The sequence below is a fragment of the Rhinopithecus bieti genome, unplaced genomic scaffold (genome assembly GCF_001698545.2).
Source record: "Rhinopithecus bieti isolate Rb0 unplaced genomic scaffold, ASM169854v2 scaffold_20579, whole genome shotgun sequence".
In the NCBI taxonomy this organism is placed as follows: domain Eukaryota; kingdom Metazoa; phylum Chordata; class Mammalia; order Primates; family Cercopithecidae; genus Rhinopithecus; species Rhinopithecus bieti.
Genome location: NW_016810413.1, coordinates 962014 through 976083, shown reverse-complemented (window position 1 = coordinate 976083; position 14070 = coordinate 962014). Strand labels below are relative to the sequence as shown.

The 14070-nt window shown below is 37.0% G+C and overlaps 1 protein-coding gene across 2 annotated transcripts in view; it reads right to left on the bottom strand.

The window, feature by feature from the left end:
- Positions 1-14070, bottom strand: part of TBC1D23 (TBC1 domain family member 23) — a 66298-nt gene that overhangs the window by 46095 nt on the left and 6133 nt on the right. For both annotated transcript variants that reach the window (XM_017891886.1, XM_017891887.1), the window contains exon 2: positions 1584-1695. In XM_017891886.1, coding sequence (XP_017747375.1) covers positions 1584-1695 — 112 coding nt within the window. The remainder of the gene's footprint in view (positions 1-1583; positions 1696-14070) is intronic.

Below are 14070 nucleotides of genomic sequence, written 5' to 3'. Positions count from 1 at the left end.
AATGTAAAATAAACTGTGTTGATTTAAAGAATCTTAAGTAACATATCCAAATGCAACAGGTAGGCCTACTAGAATTCAAATTTAGACAAATCACCTATAAAAACACATGTATGAGACAACTAAAGAAATTATCTTATGATGTTAAGGAATTACCAGTCTTTTTTTTTTTTTTTTTTTTTGGCAGCCCTCGCTCTGTTGCTCAGGCTCGGCAGCATAGTGGCCCATGATCTCGGCTCACTGCAACCTTTTGCCTCCCGGGTTCAAGCGATTCTCCTGCCTCAGTCTCCCAAGTAGTTGGTACTACAGGCACCCGCCACCACACCCAGTTCATTGTTGTATTTTTAGTAGAGATGGGGATTCACCATGTTGGCCAGGCTGGTCTCAAACTCCTAACCTCAGGTGATCCACCCGCCTCAGCCTCCCAAAGTGCTGGGATTACAGGCGTGAGCCACTGCACCCGGCCAGGAATTACCATTCTTTTAAATGTTTCAGACTTTTAGTATGCTAGCAAGGATTTGCTTTAAAACAGTCCAGTGAGTTGGGTGTGGAGGAAAGGATGAGGATACTAATCAAACATTGTTCTAAATGTTGATACCAGTTAAAGTTGGGTTATGGGCACATGGGAGTTCATTATACAAGTTCTACGCTTTTGCATGTACTTAAACTTCTATAATAAAATGCTCAGAATGCTATGTACAGTTTTAATTCCTTCTGTTACATATATGCATAGGACAAAAAGGTAAAAGGGTAAGCACCAAGACCTTACATGTTTTACCTATAGGTGGTAGATAACAGATTTTTATTTTATCCTTTGTGGTTGTTATGTCGTACATGTTTCCACAAATACATGTATTTCTTTTGTAATCATAACAACATCTTAATTCAAAATTTTAAAAAATAATAATACACATGCACTGGTGAATAGCTGAACAGAGGAAAACAAAGGGAAAATTTCCTATAACCCCAACAGCCAGAGGTATACTTTCTTTCTTTCTTTTTTTTAACATTGCTATGAGCATTCTGTATCTGCAAATATACATCCTATTTTACTCACTGATTGTATCTTGTTTCACGAAATAATTTTCATAAATACCACTTCTTTTCGTTTGTTTTGAGATGGAGTCTCACTTTGTCACTCAGGCTGGAGGGCAGTGGCGCTATCTCAGCTCACTGTAGCCTCACCTCCTGGGTTCAAGCGATTCTCCTGCCTCAGCCTCTTCATAGAGATGGGGTTTCATCATGTTGGCCAGGAGGGTCTTGAACTCCTGACCTCAGGGGATCCGCCCGCCTCAGCCTCCCAAAGTGTTGGGATTACAGCATGAGCCATTGCGCCTGGCCCCATAAACACCATTTCTAATGGTTACAAAAGCATATATTCCATTCCAAAATCTAAACCATTATTGTTAAATATACCAAACACTACAGAAACACACATTTTAATAAGCTACTGTTTGATAAATCTTCTAGATGCGGCATGCTCATAAGATAATAAAGTTTTCTGCAACTAAGACAGCTGAGGCAACAAACTTTTAAATATATTATTCTTCAGTGATTACATTTTATTCATTTTAGTTTCCAGTTACCTTCCAAACTTTGGCCCTCAGATCAGCAGGCAGTGGTCTTCCTTGAATTATATTTCTCAAAGTTTCAAGATCACAACCTCCTGCTTCCAGAGCTTCTTCAAGATCTCTTTCCCTAAAAAACAAGTCCTATTTATTAAAATAAACTTTACTTCATACTTTTTCTTATTCAAGATTCATTTATAAGCATGGCCTATTAAAGGCTTGTCTAAGACACAAAAGTTCTTAGCAGCCAAAATGTAATGCCAAGGCATACACAACATATTTTCTTGGTGGGAAATCTCAGGCTTCATATAGTCAGTTTACTCTCATTTTACCCTTAGTTGTAACCAGTTTGGTTGTCTTTTCCTAGATTAATTTAAAGAGGAGATGGGGCAAGCTGGCTGACAGCACTGTGAAGTCACAGTAATAACAGTGTTCCTAGCAGAGGTAATGTCTTTACATAGCAACTATGTGTGGGGCACTATTTCAAACATTTTATGTGTTCTTTTTAATCCTTGTAACAATCCCTATGAGGTAGGTTACATTATTGACCCCACATACAGATGCAAAAATGGAGGCAAAGAAGGGTTATAGACATTTAGGGGACAACTGAAGAAATAACTTTATTGGTATTAAAAAGTTACTATTCTTTCAGGTGTTTACCAGTATTATGGTATATGGTCACGTGTCATATTAGCAGTAGAGCCAGCATTCAAATTTTAACAGTCTGGTTCCTGAATTCGTGTTCTTAACATTATGCTCAATTCAGTCAAGAATTCAAAACACTGCAGCCTGAGACTATTTAGTAAATGACTATATCAATATCATGCCTAGAGCAATGCCTAGCTTAAAATAAGTATTAAATAAATGTTAGAGGGGAAAAAGGATCTATTGGTATATTAAATAAAAATAATAATATCACATCATCTATCGGGGAATCTGCCCCCAATATTTCAACATAGGTTCTTTCTATTTTCCATAAGTGTTGGATGGCTGAGAAATAAAGAGAAAGAGTACAAAGAGAGGAATTTTACAGCTGGGCCACCGGGGGTGACATCACATATCAGTAGGACTGTGATGCCCACCAGAGTCTCAAAACCAGCAGGTTTTTATGAAGGATTTCAAAAGGGGAGGGGGTGTATGAACAGGGAGTAGGTCACAAAGATCACATGCTTCAAAGGGCAAAAAGCAGAACAAAGATCACATCCTTCTGAAGGCAAGAGGCAGAACTCCTGTTATCTATGTTCAGAGGTGCACATACTGTCTTGATAAACATCTTAACAGAAGAAACAAGGTTCAAGAGCAGAGAACCGGTCCGACCAAAAATTTACCAGGACGGAGTTTCCCAATCCTAGTAAGCCTGAGGGTACTGCAGGAGACCAGGGCATATCTCAGTCCTTATCTCAACCACATAGGACAGACATTCCCAGAGCGGCATTTATAGACCTCCCCCCAAGAATGAATTCCTTTCTGAGAGTATTAATATCAATATTCCTTGCTAGGAAAAGAATTTAGTGATATCTTCCCTATTTGCACGTCTTTTTATAGGTTCCCTGCAAGAAGAAAATATGGCTCTTTTGCCTGACCCCGCAAGCAGTCAGACCTTATGGTTGTCTTCCCTTTTCCCCTAAAAATCGCTGTTATTCTGTTCTTTTTCAAGATGCACTGATTTCATTTTGTTCAAACACACATTTTATAATCAATTCGTACAGTTAACACAATTGTCATAGTGGTCCTGAGGTGACGTACATCCTCAGCTTACGAAGAAAACAGGATTAAGAGATTAAAGTAAGACAGGTAAAAGAAATTGTAAAAGTATTATTTGGGAACTGATAAATGTCCATGAAATCTTCACAATTTATATTCCTCTGCTGTGGCTCCAGCAGGTCCCTCTGTTCGGGGTCCCTGACTTCCCGCAACAATCATCAAGTAAATTACCAAGCAGTTTTGTTCAGTTTACTATGTTTAGGAGAAGAGTAGGAATTTAATTTCATTTGTATAAGGTAAAAATAATTAAAAGAAAACTTTTACAAAGGTATACATTGTTTTCTAGACAGAAAATAACCAGTTAAATTATCAATTCTGGCCGGGCGCAGTGGCTCATGCTAGTAATCCCAGCACTTTGGGAGGCCAAGGTGGGTGGATCACAAGGTCAGGAGTTCAAGACCAGCCTGGCCAAGATTATGAAACCCCATCTCTACCAAAAACACAAAAAAGTAGCCGGGCGTGGTGGCAGGTGCCTGTAATCCCAGCTACTTGGCAGGCTGAGGCAAACAACTGCTTGAACCTGGGAGGCAGAGGCTGCAGTGAGCCGAGATTGCACTACTGCACTCCAGCCTGGGTAACAGAGCGAGACTCCGTCTCAAAAAAAAAAAAAAAAAGAAAAGAAAATCACTCAATTCCTTAGGAATTTTCAAAAACTGAGGTTTCAGTCATTATTTACGATTTCAGCACACATTAAAATCTGTACAAATTTTAAGAGCTTCATAACCTGGACAATTTATAACATTTCTTGAAGCAGCCTAAAAGGCAGTTCATTTCACTAGGATCAGGAAATCAGGATTTTTGTCCCATTTTTGTGGTTCTGAAGAAAATAAATTACTCCCACTCTTCATTTTTTTCAATAAGACAATGAAAACCTCCCCATTGATAGGCATCTAAGAATATTAGTTTAAATGTATATATTTCATAAAATGTTGCTCTCCTAAGGGAAAGGAATTAAATGAAAATGTAATCACTTACGATCATACTCAACAGAAAAGTACTCATTGTATTTGAAAGGTTCCTTGACAAAGCTACTACAAATTCATAGGAACAGAAGATAACTAGTGACCACAGAAGAAACATTTAGTTTTTTTATTATATGGTCACCGAAGTGTTGGAAGGGAGAGGTAGAGAAAAAGATTTCAAGTCTACTGTTGAGACAGAGTTCAGGTCTATAGCTGATAAACACTGGGGTTTATCTATTCTCTTCTGGCCAAAATGTACAAGGCAGGCTGTTAGTAACCATGAAACAAAGAAAATTTAATGGCATCTTTGGCGAATAAATACCATATATTTAAATGGTCAAATGTATCAAATAATGAGGGACTAAAAACACTACTTACTGAGATGAAATTATTTTACTAGATGAATGAAGAACTGGAATTATTCACTTTTTAGTGCAAAATTCTTTTCTTTTTGAAATATTTTCGCCAAATCCCTTACTATTCCCGACAACAAAGCTTGTATTTTATTGCAAAATGCCCAATCCTCAAAGTACTTTTTAAATCACAATAATGTACAAGCACATCTCTGTTGATACAGCTGCTGTTGGAGTCTTTGATGCTGTCCCCAGGGAACCACAAATGTGCTCTCCAGCAGTAGAACCATCAGCAAGGGCTCCTTTGAAGACTAGAAAATGCTACACCTTAAGTAGTAAAAGATACTTCTTACAAACCTAAATAATTAAAAGTAACACGATTTTCTGAACAAGGCATCCAAAGGTACAGTTACTAGACCTTCGACAATATAAATGTGCTTAGAAAAGTAGTAAAGAGCTGAAAATTGTTAAGGTAAATAATTCATAGAAGGATCAAGCAGAGATAAGAATTCTATGGCATTTAGCTCTCAAATAGAATTCCTCTTCCCCTAAACCAAGTTTCTACTTTTAAACAAGTAATACAATTCTAACATACAAAAGCAAAATCCATGTCTGGTGTGGTATGAGTAGGTGGACTGTGTTTTGTTCAGTCTTCTTTGACCTTATAGCAGCTTCTCACTGACCTTACAAATTAAAGGTTGGTACAGTTACACTGGACACCCAGACGAGGTTTTAAAACAGAAAAGTACAGGCCTTGTCCATTTATTCTAGGAAATACAAAAAATAAGCAAAACGATCTACTTTGCTCAGAAAGTTCAGGACAGACCAAATCCAATGCTTCTGAGGTTGGAAGGAAGGAGAAACTCACCTCCTCCTGACTCTGTGACTTTTAAACTATTAACACGTGTTGGTATAATACCACAGGTTCCTGTCATGATCTATCAATAGCATATTTTCAAAACCTAAATAAAACATAACAGAATACCCCCTCACCTGATGTTGTGTGGTAAAATCACCTACTCTAAGCATTGTAGCCCAAGTTGCTTCAGAATTAGAGTGAGGCAAACAATGTCACTAGATTTACACGGAATTAGTTTAATGTTTATATTCAAGCTAGCAAATGAATTGGATTTTTCTTCTTCCACCAAATGGTGAATAACATATGGAAGCATTTGCACAATGTATGGGAGAAGGAAGCATGATTTTTCAAGCACTACCAAATTTAATATGCATTTCCAAATGCTTCTATGATTAATTCATTATTAGAAATTTTGTAATTTTCTGAATAAACCACATTGAATCATACAAAATTATGATTTTAAAAGCAATTGGATTACATATATTTTGTTCCTAAAATTTAAAAGTTATAGAAAATCTCCCACTAGCAAAAAATGACTATATATTAACATTTTATAAATTTGGTTTTCCTCCCAACCATGTTCTAAAACTTATGTTTCCCATCATTTCAAAATTTATGAAAACTGTTTAAATGTACACACTCTCTCGCCAAACAGGGCATAAAACAAGAAACAAAACTTAGTTCATCTCCTTTTTTTTTTTTTAAGAAGTATCTTTCTTCACTTAAAGAAACCCCATACCCATTAGCAGTCACTCACTATTCCTCCCCACCAGCAACTCCTCCCCTGCCCCGAGCCTCTGCCAACCACGAATTTACTTTCTGTCTCTACATATTTACCTATTCGGGATATTTCATATAAATGGAATCATATAATGTGTGGCATTTATGCCTGGTTTCATTTAGCATAACATTTCAACATCTACCCATAATGTAGCATGTATCAGTACATGCTTTTCATTGTCAAATAGTCCACTGTATATGAATATACCATATTTTACTTATCCATCCACCACATAATGAGTTTTTGAGTTTTTTCAACTTTTTGGTTTTTATAATTATCTCATTTTGAACATAAGTATCAGTAGTTCAACTGGTTAAGTGTATGATACATATGTATTATTTATTAATTATTTATTCTTCAAGAAGTCTGAAAGAATTTAAAGATCAAGTCTATTAAAACCTCACTCAAAAACCAAACCCAAACCAGGCCAGGGGCAGTAGCTTACACCTGTAATCCCAGCACTTCTGGTTGGATGGCTTGAGCCCAGGAGTTTGAGACCAGCCTGGGCAACATGGGAAAAACCTGTTTCCACAAAAACTACAAAAAATAGCAAGTTGTAGTGGTGTGCGGCTGTAGTCCCAAGTACTCAAGAGGCTGAGGCAGGAGGATCAACTGAGTTCAGGAGGCAGAGGCTGCAGTAAGGCCAAGATCACACCACTGCATTCCAGCCTGGGCTACAGAATGAGACCCTGTCTCAAAACACAGGCTACAGAAGACCTTGTCTCAAAAAGCAAACAAACAAACAAAAAAACAATAAAACCAAACCAAAGAACCCGTCACGCTCATTAGGATGACTACTACTTTCAAAAACATAAAATAACAAGTGTTGACAAAGCTGTGAACTCTTGTGTAGTTAGTGGAAATGCAAAATGATGCAGCCACTATGGAAAACAGTATGACAGTTTCACAAAGAATTAAAAATAAACGTCCCATACAATTCAGCAATTCCATATCCTGGAATGTCTGAAAGAACTGAAGGCAAAGTCTGAAAGAGACTTTTGTATACATATGTTCACAGCAGCATTATTCCCAGTAGCCCAAAGGTGAACGCAAACTGAGTGTCCATTCACTGAGGAATGAATGAAGAAACAAAATGGGGTGGTGTACTTTAAGTATAAATATAACGGACTATTATTCAGCCTAAAAAGGAAGGAAATTCTGACACATGCTACAACGTAGGTAAACCTTGACGACATTATGGTAAGTGAAATAAATCCGTCCCAAAAAGACAAATACTATACAATGCCACTTATATGAGGTACTTAGAGTAGTTAAATTCATAGAGACAGAAAGTAGAATAGAGGTTACCAGGGCAGAGGGATGGGAGAATGCGGAGCTCTTTAACAGATACAAAGTTTCAGTTCTGCAAGATGAAAGGAGTTCTAGAGATTATATGCACAACAATGTAAATGTACTTAATACTAATGCACACTGAAAAATGGTTAAGATGGTAAACTTCTTACATTATGTATATTTTACCACAATTTTAAAAAAACAACTCAAATATATTATAAAAATTCATAAATTTGAGCTTCAGTATCAGATCCAGGTTTCAATTTTGGCCCTTCAACAGCCATGTGACCTTACAAAAGGAAAAAGCACCACAGTGCTTATCTTATAGGGTCAGTTAATGCTTAAATAAGTTTCTAAACACAAAACTTTCAGCGCAATGCTTGGCTACATAATTATTTAATAAACAGAATCCATGAATACTATTACTTTTGCTATTATTACTGAACAATAGCTTACTTTTTTTTTTTTTTTTTTTTTTTTTTTGAGGCGGAGTCTCGCTCTGTCGCCCGGACTGGAGTGCAGTGGCCGGATCTCAGCTCACTGCAAGCTCCGCCTCCTGGGTTTACGCCATTCTCCTGCCTCAGCCTCCCGAGTAGCTGGGACTACAGGCGCCCGCCACCTCGCCCGGCTAGTTTTTTTGTATTTTCAGTAGAGACGGGGTTTCACCGTGTTAGCCAGGATGGTCTCGATCTCCTGACCTCGTGATCCGCCCATCTCGGCCTCCCAAAGTGCTGGGATTACAGGCTTGAGCCACCGCGCCCGGCCGCTTACTTTCTTAAAATGACTTTTTAACCATAATCATTTTAGAGAATTTTGCCAAAGCATAAAAAAATTAAAAACCAACCACAATTCCATTACCATGAGATAATCACTTTTTGTTAATTACTTTTCAGTTTGTCATGTGTGTATTTACAGACATATATATTTATAGACATATATATTTATAATAAACTCAATTATACTGAAAATAAAATTTTGAATGGTATTCCCTGGGTTTTATTCTGGGGTTTTCATAGTTTTTAGATTTCCATCCTGAGGTGATTTTTGTATACAGTATAAAGAAGGGGTCCAGTTTCAATTTTCTGCATATGACTATCCAGTTATCCCAACACCATGTATTAAATAGGGAATCCTTTCCCCGTTGCTTGTGTCAGGTTTATTGAAGATCAGATAGTTGTAGGTGTGCAGTCTTATTTCTGGGTTCTCTATTCCGTTCCATTGGTCTATGTGTCTGTTCTTGTACCAGTATCATGCTGTTTTGGCTACCGTAGCCCTGTAGTGTAGTTTGAAGTCAGGTAGCATGATGCCTCCAGTTTTGTTCTTTTTGCTGAGAACTGCCTAGGCTATCTGGGCTTTTTTGGTTCCATATGAATTTTAAAATAGTTTTCTCTAGTTCAGTGAAGAAAGTCAACGGTAGTTTAATGAGAATAGCACTGAATCTACAAATTGCTTTGGGTAGTATGGCCATTTTAACAATACTGATTCTTCCTATCCATGAGGATGGAATGTTTTCCCACTTGTTTGTGTCATCTCTGGAGGTCATTACCCCTAGCAATCTAAGGCAGGGACGGAAAATGAAATACTGCATGTTCTCAAACATATTACTTCTTTGCTTAGTGTATTAAGTAACTGTGACTTAAGAAAGGATACTTTACAGAATCATTAAGTAGGAAACAACGTGGCATATGTGCTACTTTAAACTGTTTCATTCTAGCTCTCCAATACTTAATATTGGAAGTATAAACAGGCTAAACAAGTTCAACTTATAGCTGACAACAAACTGTATTTTAAAGGTTTTCAGTATGATAAACTTGGAAGTAACATAAAACATATAAAATATGTGGCTCAATTTTGAGTGGAGAAAATAATTAATTTGAGGGAGTAAGCATCCTCCCCGCACTCCCTGTGGATGGAGACAAAGGTAAAGGATGGAAGGGTGGCAGGGATTAGTCAGAAGAGTCTTCATGTGGCTTCACTTTATGTCCTCAGTCTTGATTCCATGGCCCAAAACTTAAAGCTTGTTCTTGACAACACTCTTGACTTCTTCACTCCTTGGTCTTTCTGTCACATTCAGAAAGCTGCAAATTCCTAACATTAGGTTAATCTAACCAGTCTGCTTTCTTTGTTCCTATACTCTACTCAATGTGGGCTTCTTGGGAAAATAAGACAACTCTATGATGCTATCATATAACGATAGTGCCTGGAAATCTCCTATTCACCACTTACTTCAGACTCCTTACCCGGCCACTTTACCTCATGTGACTTTACTTATGACTCCAAAGAGAAAATACAGGCCAGCAGGCTTCTCTTCCCTTTGATCTCAGCCCCCTCCAAAAACAAACAAACATAAGCAACTTATTATTCCAGTCATTATTTTCTTCTTTCCTGTATCCACAGGAGACTTAACTATCTCTTCTCTAGTCTAAGACTGATAACTTCACCTGGCTCTTATCTCCACTCACTCCCCAATCTTTCAGAAGCCATGTGCCATCCATTATCCCCTCTCTCCTATCTTCCACTTCTGTCTCTACTGGCTCTTTCCTCCGAGACAATATGCTCAAAAATTGTCATTGGAAATAGCAATGTTCACCACAAAAACGTCTCCACACTTTCCCTTTCCATCCAGCTACCAAACTTTTGGTTGTTCCTTTCACAAAGAACTCTTGACAATATATGTAACCACTTTTCCCTCATCTTAAATCTCTCTCTTCCCTCTCTTGCCAACCCCCTTCCATTTCTCATCCCTCTTTGATCCTCACCACTCCACAGGGACCACTCTCTATCATCTCCACCTCCTTTCTTAACCAAATCTAAAACACTAAGATATTAATAGAATGTTTTCTGGGTTGGAAAAAAAATGTTTTAAATTCATGAAGCCTCTCAGTCTATCAACTAAGCTAAGTCAGCTTTACTAATCTTCAAAATTCTTAAAATTGAATCCTTTTCTGTAATTATAAAAATAATGAAGACTAGCAGTTTTAAAAGGACCAAGTAGGGCCTATAATATATGTAATCACTCTACACTTAATAGCAGAGTACAGAGAAATTACAAAGAAAATCCAGTTACCACACTAAAAAATTAATTTTGTGTCTTAAAGTGGCCAAGGTCTAAGATTTATTATTGTTTTCTTAATATAAAAATACAAAAGCTACACTACAGGGAAATCCATAAAAGCCCAAAGCCTGACATGTAAACATCTTAAATATGTTATTTCTGTTGCATAGGATATTATTCAAACCTGTGAGTCTGCTAACAGTATTAAACAGAGCCAAGAGAAAAAAAAGAACTCAGAAATCTTCACTGAAAGTACTTCTAGCATTCAAAAATATAACCTGTGATTATCTCCTTTCCTTTAAAATTTTCACATTTACTTACTTGAAGGGTCCTATATATAAATATAACCTGCTTCCCATCAAAAAGTCATCTCTCTCCTTCCCTTTACAGTTCAACTTCCTTGAAAACAGTAGTCTCCACTCACCTAAACACTCTCATTCACCCAAAACCTCCATCCCTCTACTAAAGGTGCTCTCAGAAGTCATTAGTCATCTTTGTCAGCTCTCATCCCCTTTACAAACACTGCAAAGTTTGACTGTCTCCTTAAAACACTCTCTTTTTAGATTTTCCTCTGCTTTCCTAACCCATATTCTGAATTATTTCCTTCCCTGACATAAGTATTCTTTTATTCAAACCTTCAACACATATGTATTGAGCACCTACTACAGGCTACCCACTGTGTGAGGCACTGGGGATGCAGTACAGAAAAAAACGTCAATGCTCTTATGGAGCTTACATGCCAGATGGCTATTCCAAGGTTTTAGTCCAAGTCCTATCATCTAAATCCTGTTGAACAGAGGTGAGAGCGCCTATGAGGTGCAGTTTATTCATATTTGTTTAGAATGTAAACCACTGTGAGCACAGATTAAACCTTGACAGCCCAGCTTGTCCATGTATATATCCTAATCAGGTATAAGCCTCTGACCAATTATTTAAAACTCTAAAGTGAACAGCTAATTAGTCATAAGCACTAGCAAACTGTGGAACAGTGAGCAAGCAGTGGCAAGCTGCATGTATTGAATTGTGGCTTCATGGCTTAATTTGTGCCACCACATTTCTGGGGGTTTCTTAATGCCCAGGTAATGAGACATCAGTACCAAAGCTTTGTCTGAACGTATTTTGCTACTATTATTAGGACGCTGGTTACAAAGTATTACCATAACAAAACTCCTTACTTAGTTCTTGAATATTCTGTATGACATTTGGTAGAAATGAAAAGAGAATAACTTTGTTACAGATTCACTTGTACAGTAGATACGCATGGAGCTCAATGACCACAGTATGTCTTGTGCAACTTATTTTTAAATACCAACCTCAAACCATCAAAACTTTCCAAGTATTTCAATAGTATGATAGCACATTCAGAAAAGAACTTGACAACTTAAAGTCTTGAGAGAACACAATTTGATACAATTTGGTAATTGTGAAGTTATCTAGATTTGTGTCAGAATCAGACATGCTTGTTACAAGCATTTTAACAAGTTACAAATTTATATGCCAAGGGGAAAAACACCCATTCACCAGCTTTAAAAAAAATTGTAAAACTTTGCATTAGGACCAGATCCACAAAAATAGCTTTGGGAGATTCCCTTATGAATAATGTAATCTTCCCTAGAATTTGTGTTTTAATCATGATCTTGGGCCAAGTAAAGAAGGTGCTAAATCTAGTCCTCTTGGCTTGACAAGCCAAACTTAACAGTTACAGTATTTCATCACTGTATGCAATAGGCAAAAGAGATAGAGATCACAGAAATGTTATTTTATAAGCTACTAAAATTAACTACAAATGGAACAGGTGTTCTAAATCTTAGATTTATTTTTGATCTACAATCCATGTAGATCAAATTACACCAACGGTACCAATGGTGCTCCTTTCTCTGCTAAGAAAAAAACTCAGTTGTTGCCTAAGTAAAAAATAAAAAGATACACACAAAAAAGTTTCTCATAACTACATGTATAATGTTGCAATGCATTTGCTGTAAGATTCTGACTAGAAAATTGGAGAGTAATTTCTCTAATGAGCAGTCAACTTCAGCAAGTACTCTAAATCCTTTCTTCTTCCATGCTTTCTCAAAATAAAAATCCTCAACACTGTTCCCTTCTATCTATATATATGGAGTGACTTTTCAGTATTTTTAAGGCACTAAGAAATGCATCCTTGTTTTTTTACCCCACTAACTATATTTGGAAACTAAAAACAGAGTGTATCTTTTGCCTAAGACAGAGAGTGGTATGAAAACAGCAAGAAGTCAGAGAGAGATATTACCTATGTCTATTACAAATTTCCACTTTATTCAAAGTATAACGATAAAAGAAGTGTCACCAACATTCTTTGTCTTGAAACTGTCATTTCAGAAACATAGTTGTTATAAAGAAACAACTATAGCAAATGAAGTGACAACACTTTGCAACATATGGACAATTCTCAAGGGTACTATGCCAATGGGGTTCATAGTTTGACAAAGAAATACATATTGGGTTTTTTTTTTTTTTTAAGCTGGACTGAAACCATCAGAGAAGATTTTTTTTCATAAGAGGATTTCACTGAATTTTATGCTGATGGTTATTAATCTAAATGGAATTCACAAAATAAAGGATTTCTAGTATTCAAATTGCGCACATATATGAGACGAATAAATCTTTTGCATCACAAAGTGATGCACAGAGGCTTCAAAACAAAGGTTAGAAACTGTTTAAAGGAAAAATAACACATGTACATTATTATTATTATTATTATTATTATTAAAGACAGAGTCTCGCTCTGTCACCCAGGCTGGTGTGCAGTGGAGTGATCATAGCTCACTGCAGCCTCGATTTCCCCCGTTAAAGCAATTCTTCTGCCTCAACCTCCCACGTAGCTGGGCCTACAGGTGTGTGCCACCAAGCCTGGCTAATTTTTTTATTTTTAGTAGAGACGAGGCCTCACTATGTTGCCCAGGATGGTCTCGAACTTCTACGCTCAAGCAATCCTCCCACCTTGGCCTCCCCAAGTGACAGGATTATAGGCATGAGCCACTACGCCCAATGCATAATTATGCTTTCTCATAGAGCTGTTTTAAGATCAAAATGAAATGTTTATATAAGCGTTATATATAGAGTAATGCTCTATGTAAATGTATAGTATTTTCTTATATAGGCTGAGCATCCCAAATCCAAGAATCCCAACTCCAAAATGCTCTAAAATCTGAAACTCTTGAGCACCAACATGATACTCACAGGAATGTTCACTTAGGCATTACGGATTTCAGATTTTTGATTAGGGATGCTCAACCGGTTAAGTATAATACAAGCATTCCAAAGAGATATTCAACCTGTATCTCCTTGCTAAAATTATTAAATACCACCGTAACAACTAGTTTAATGTAACAACTACTTTAAAAAAGAAGCAAACACTACAAGATTCCCACCCAACTATCAAATGCAATGTCAGCTAAAGGA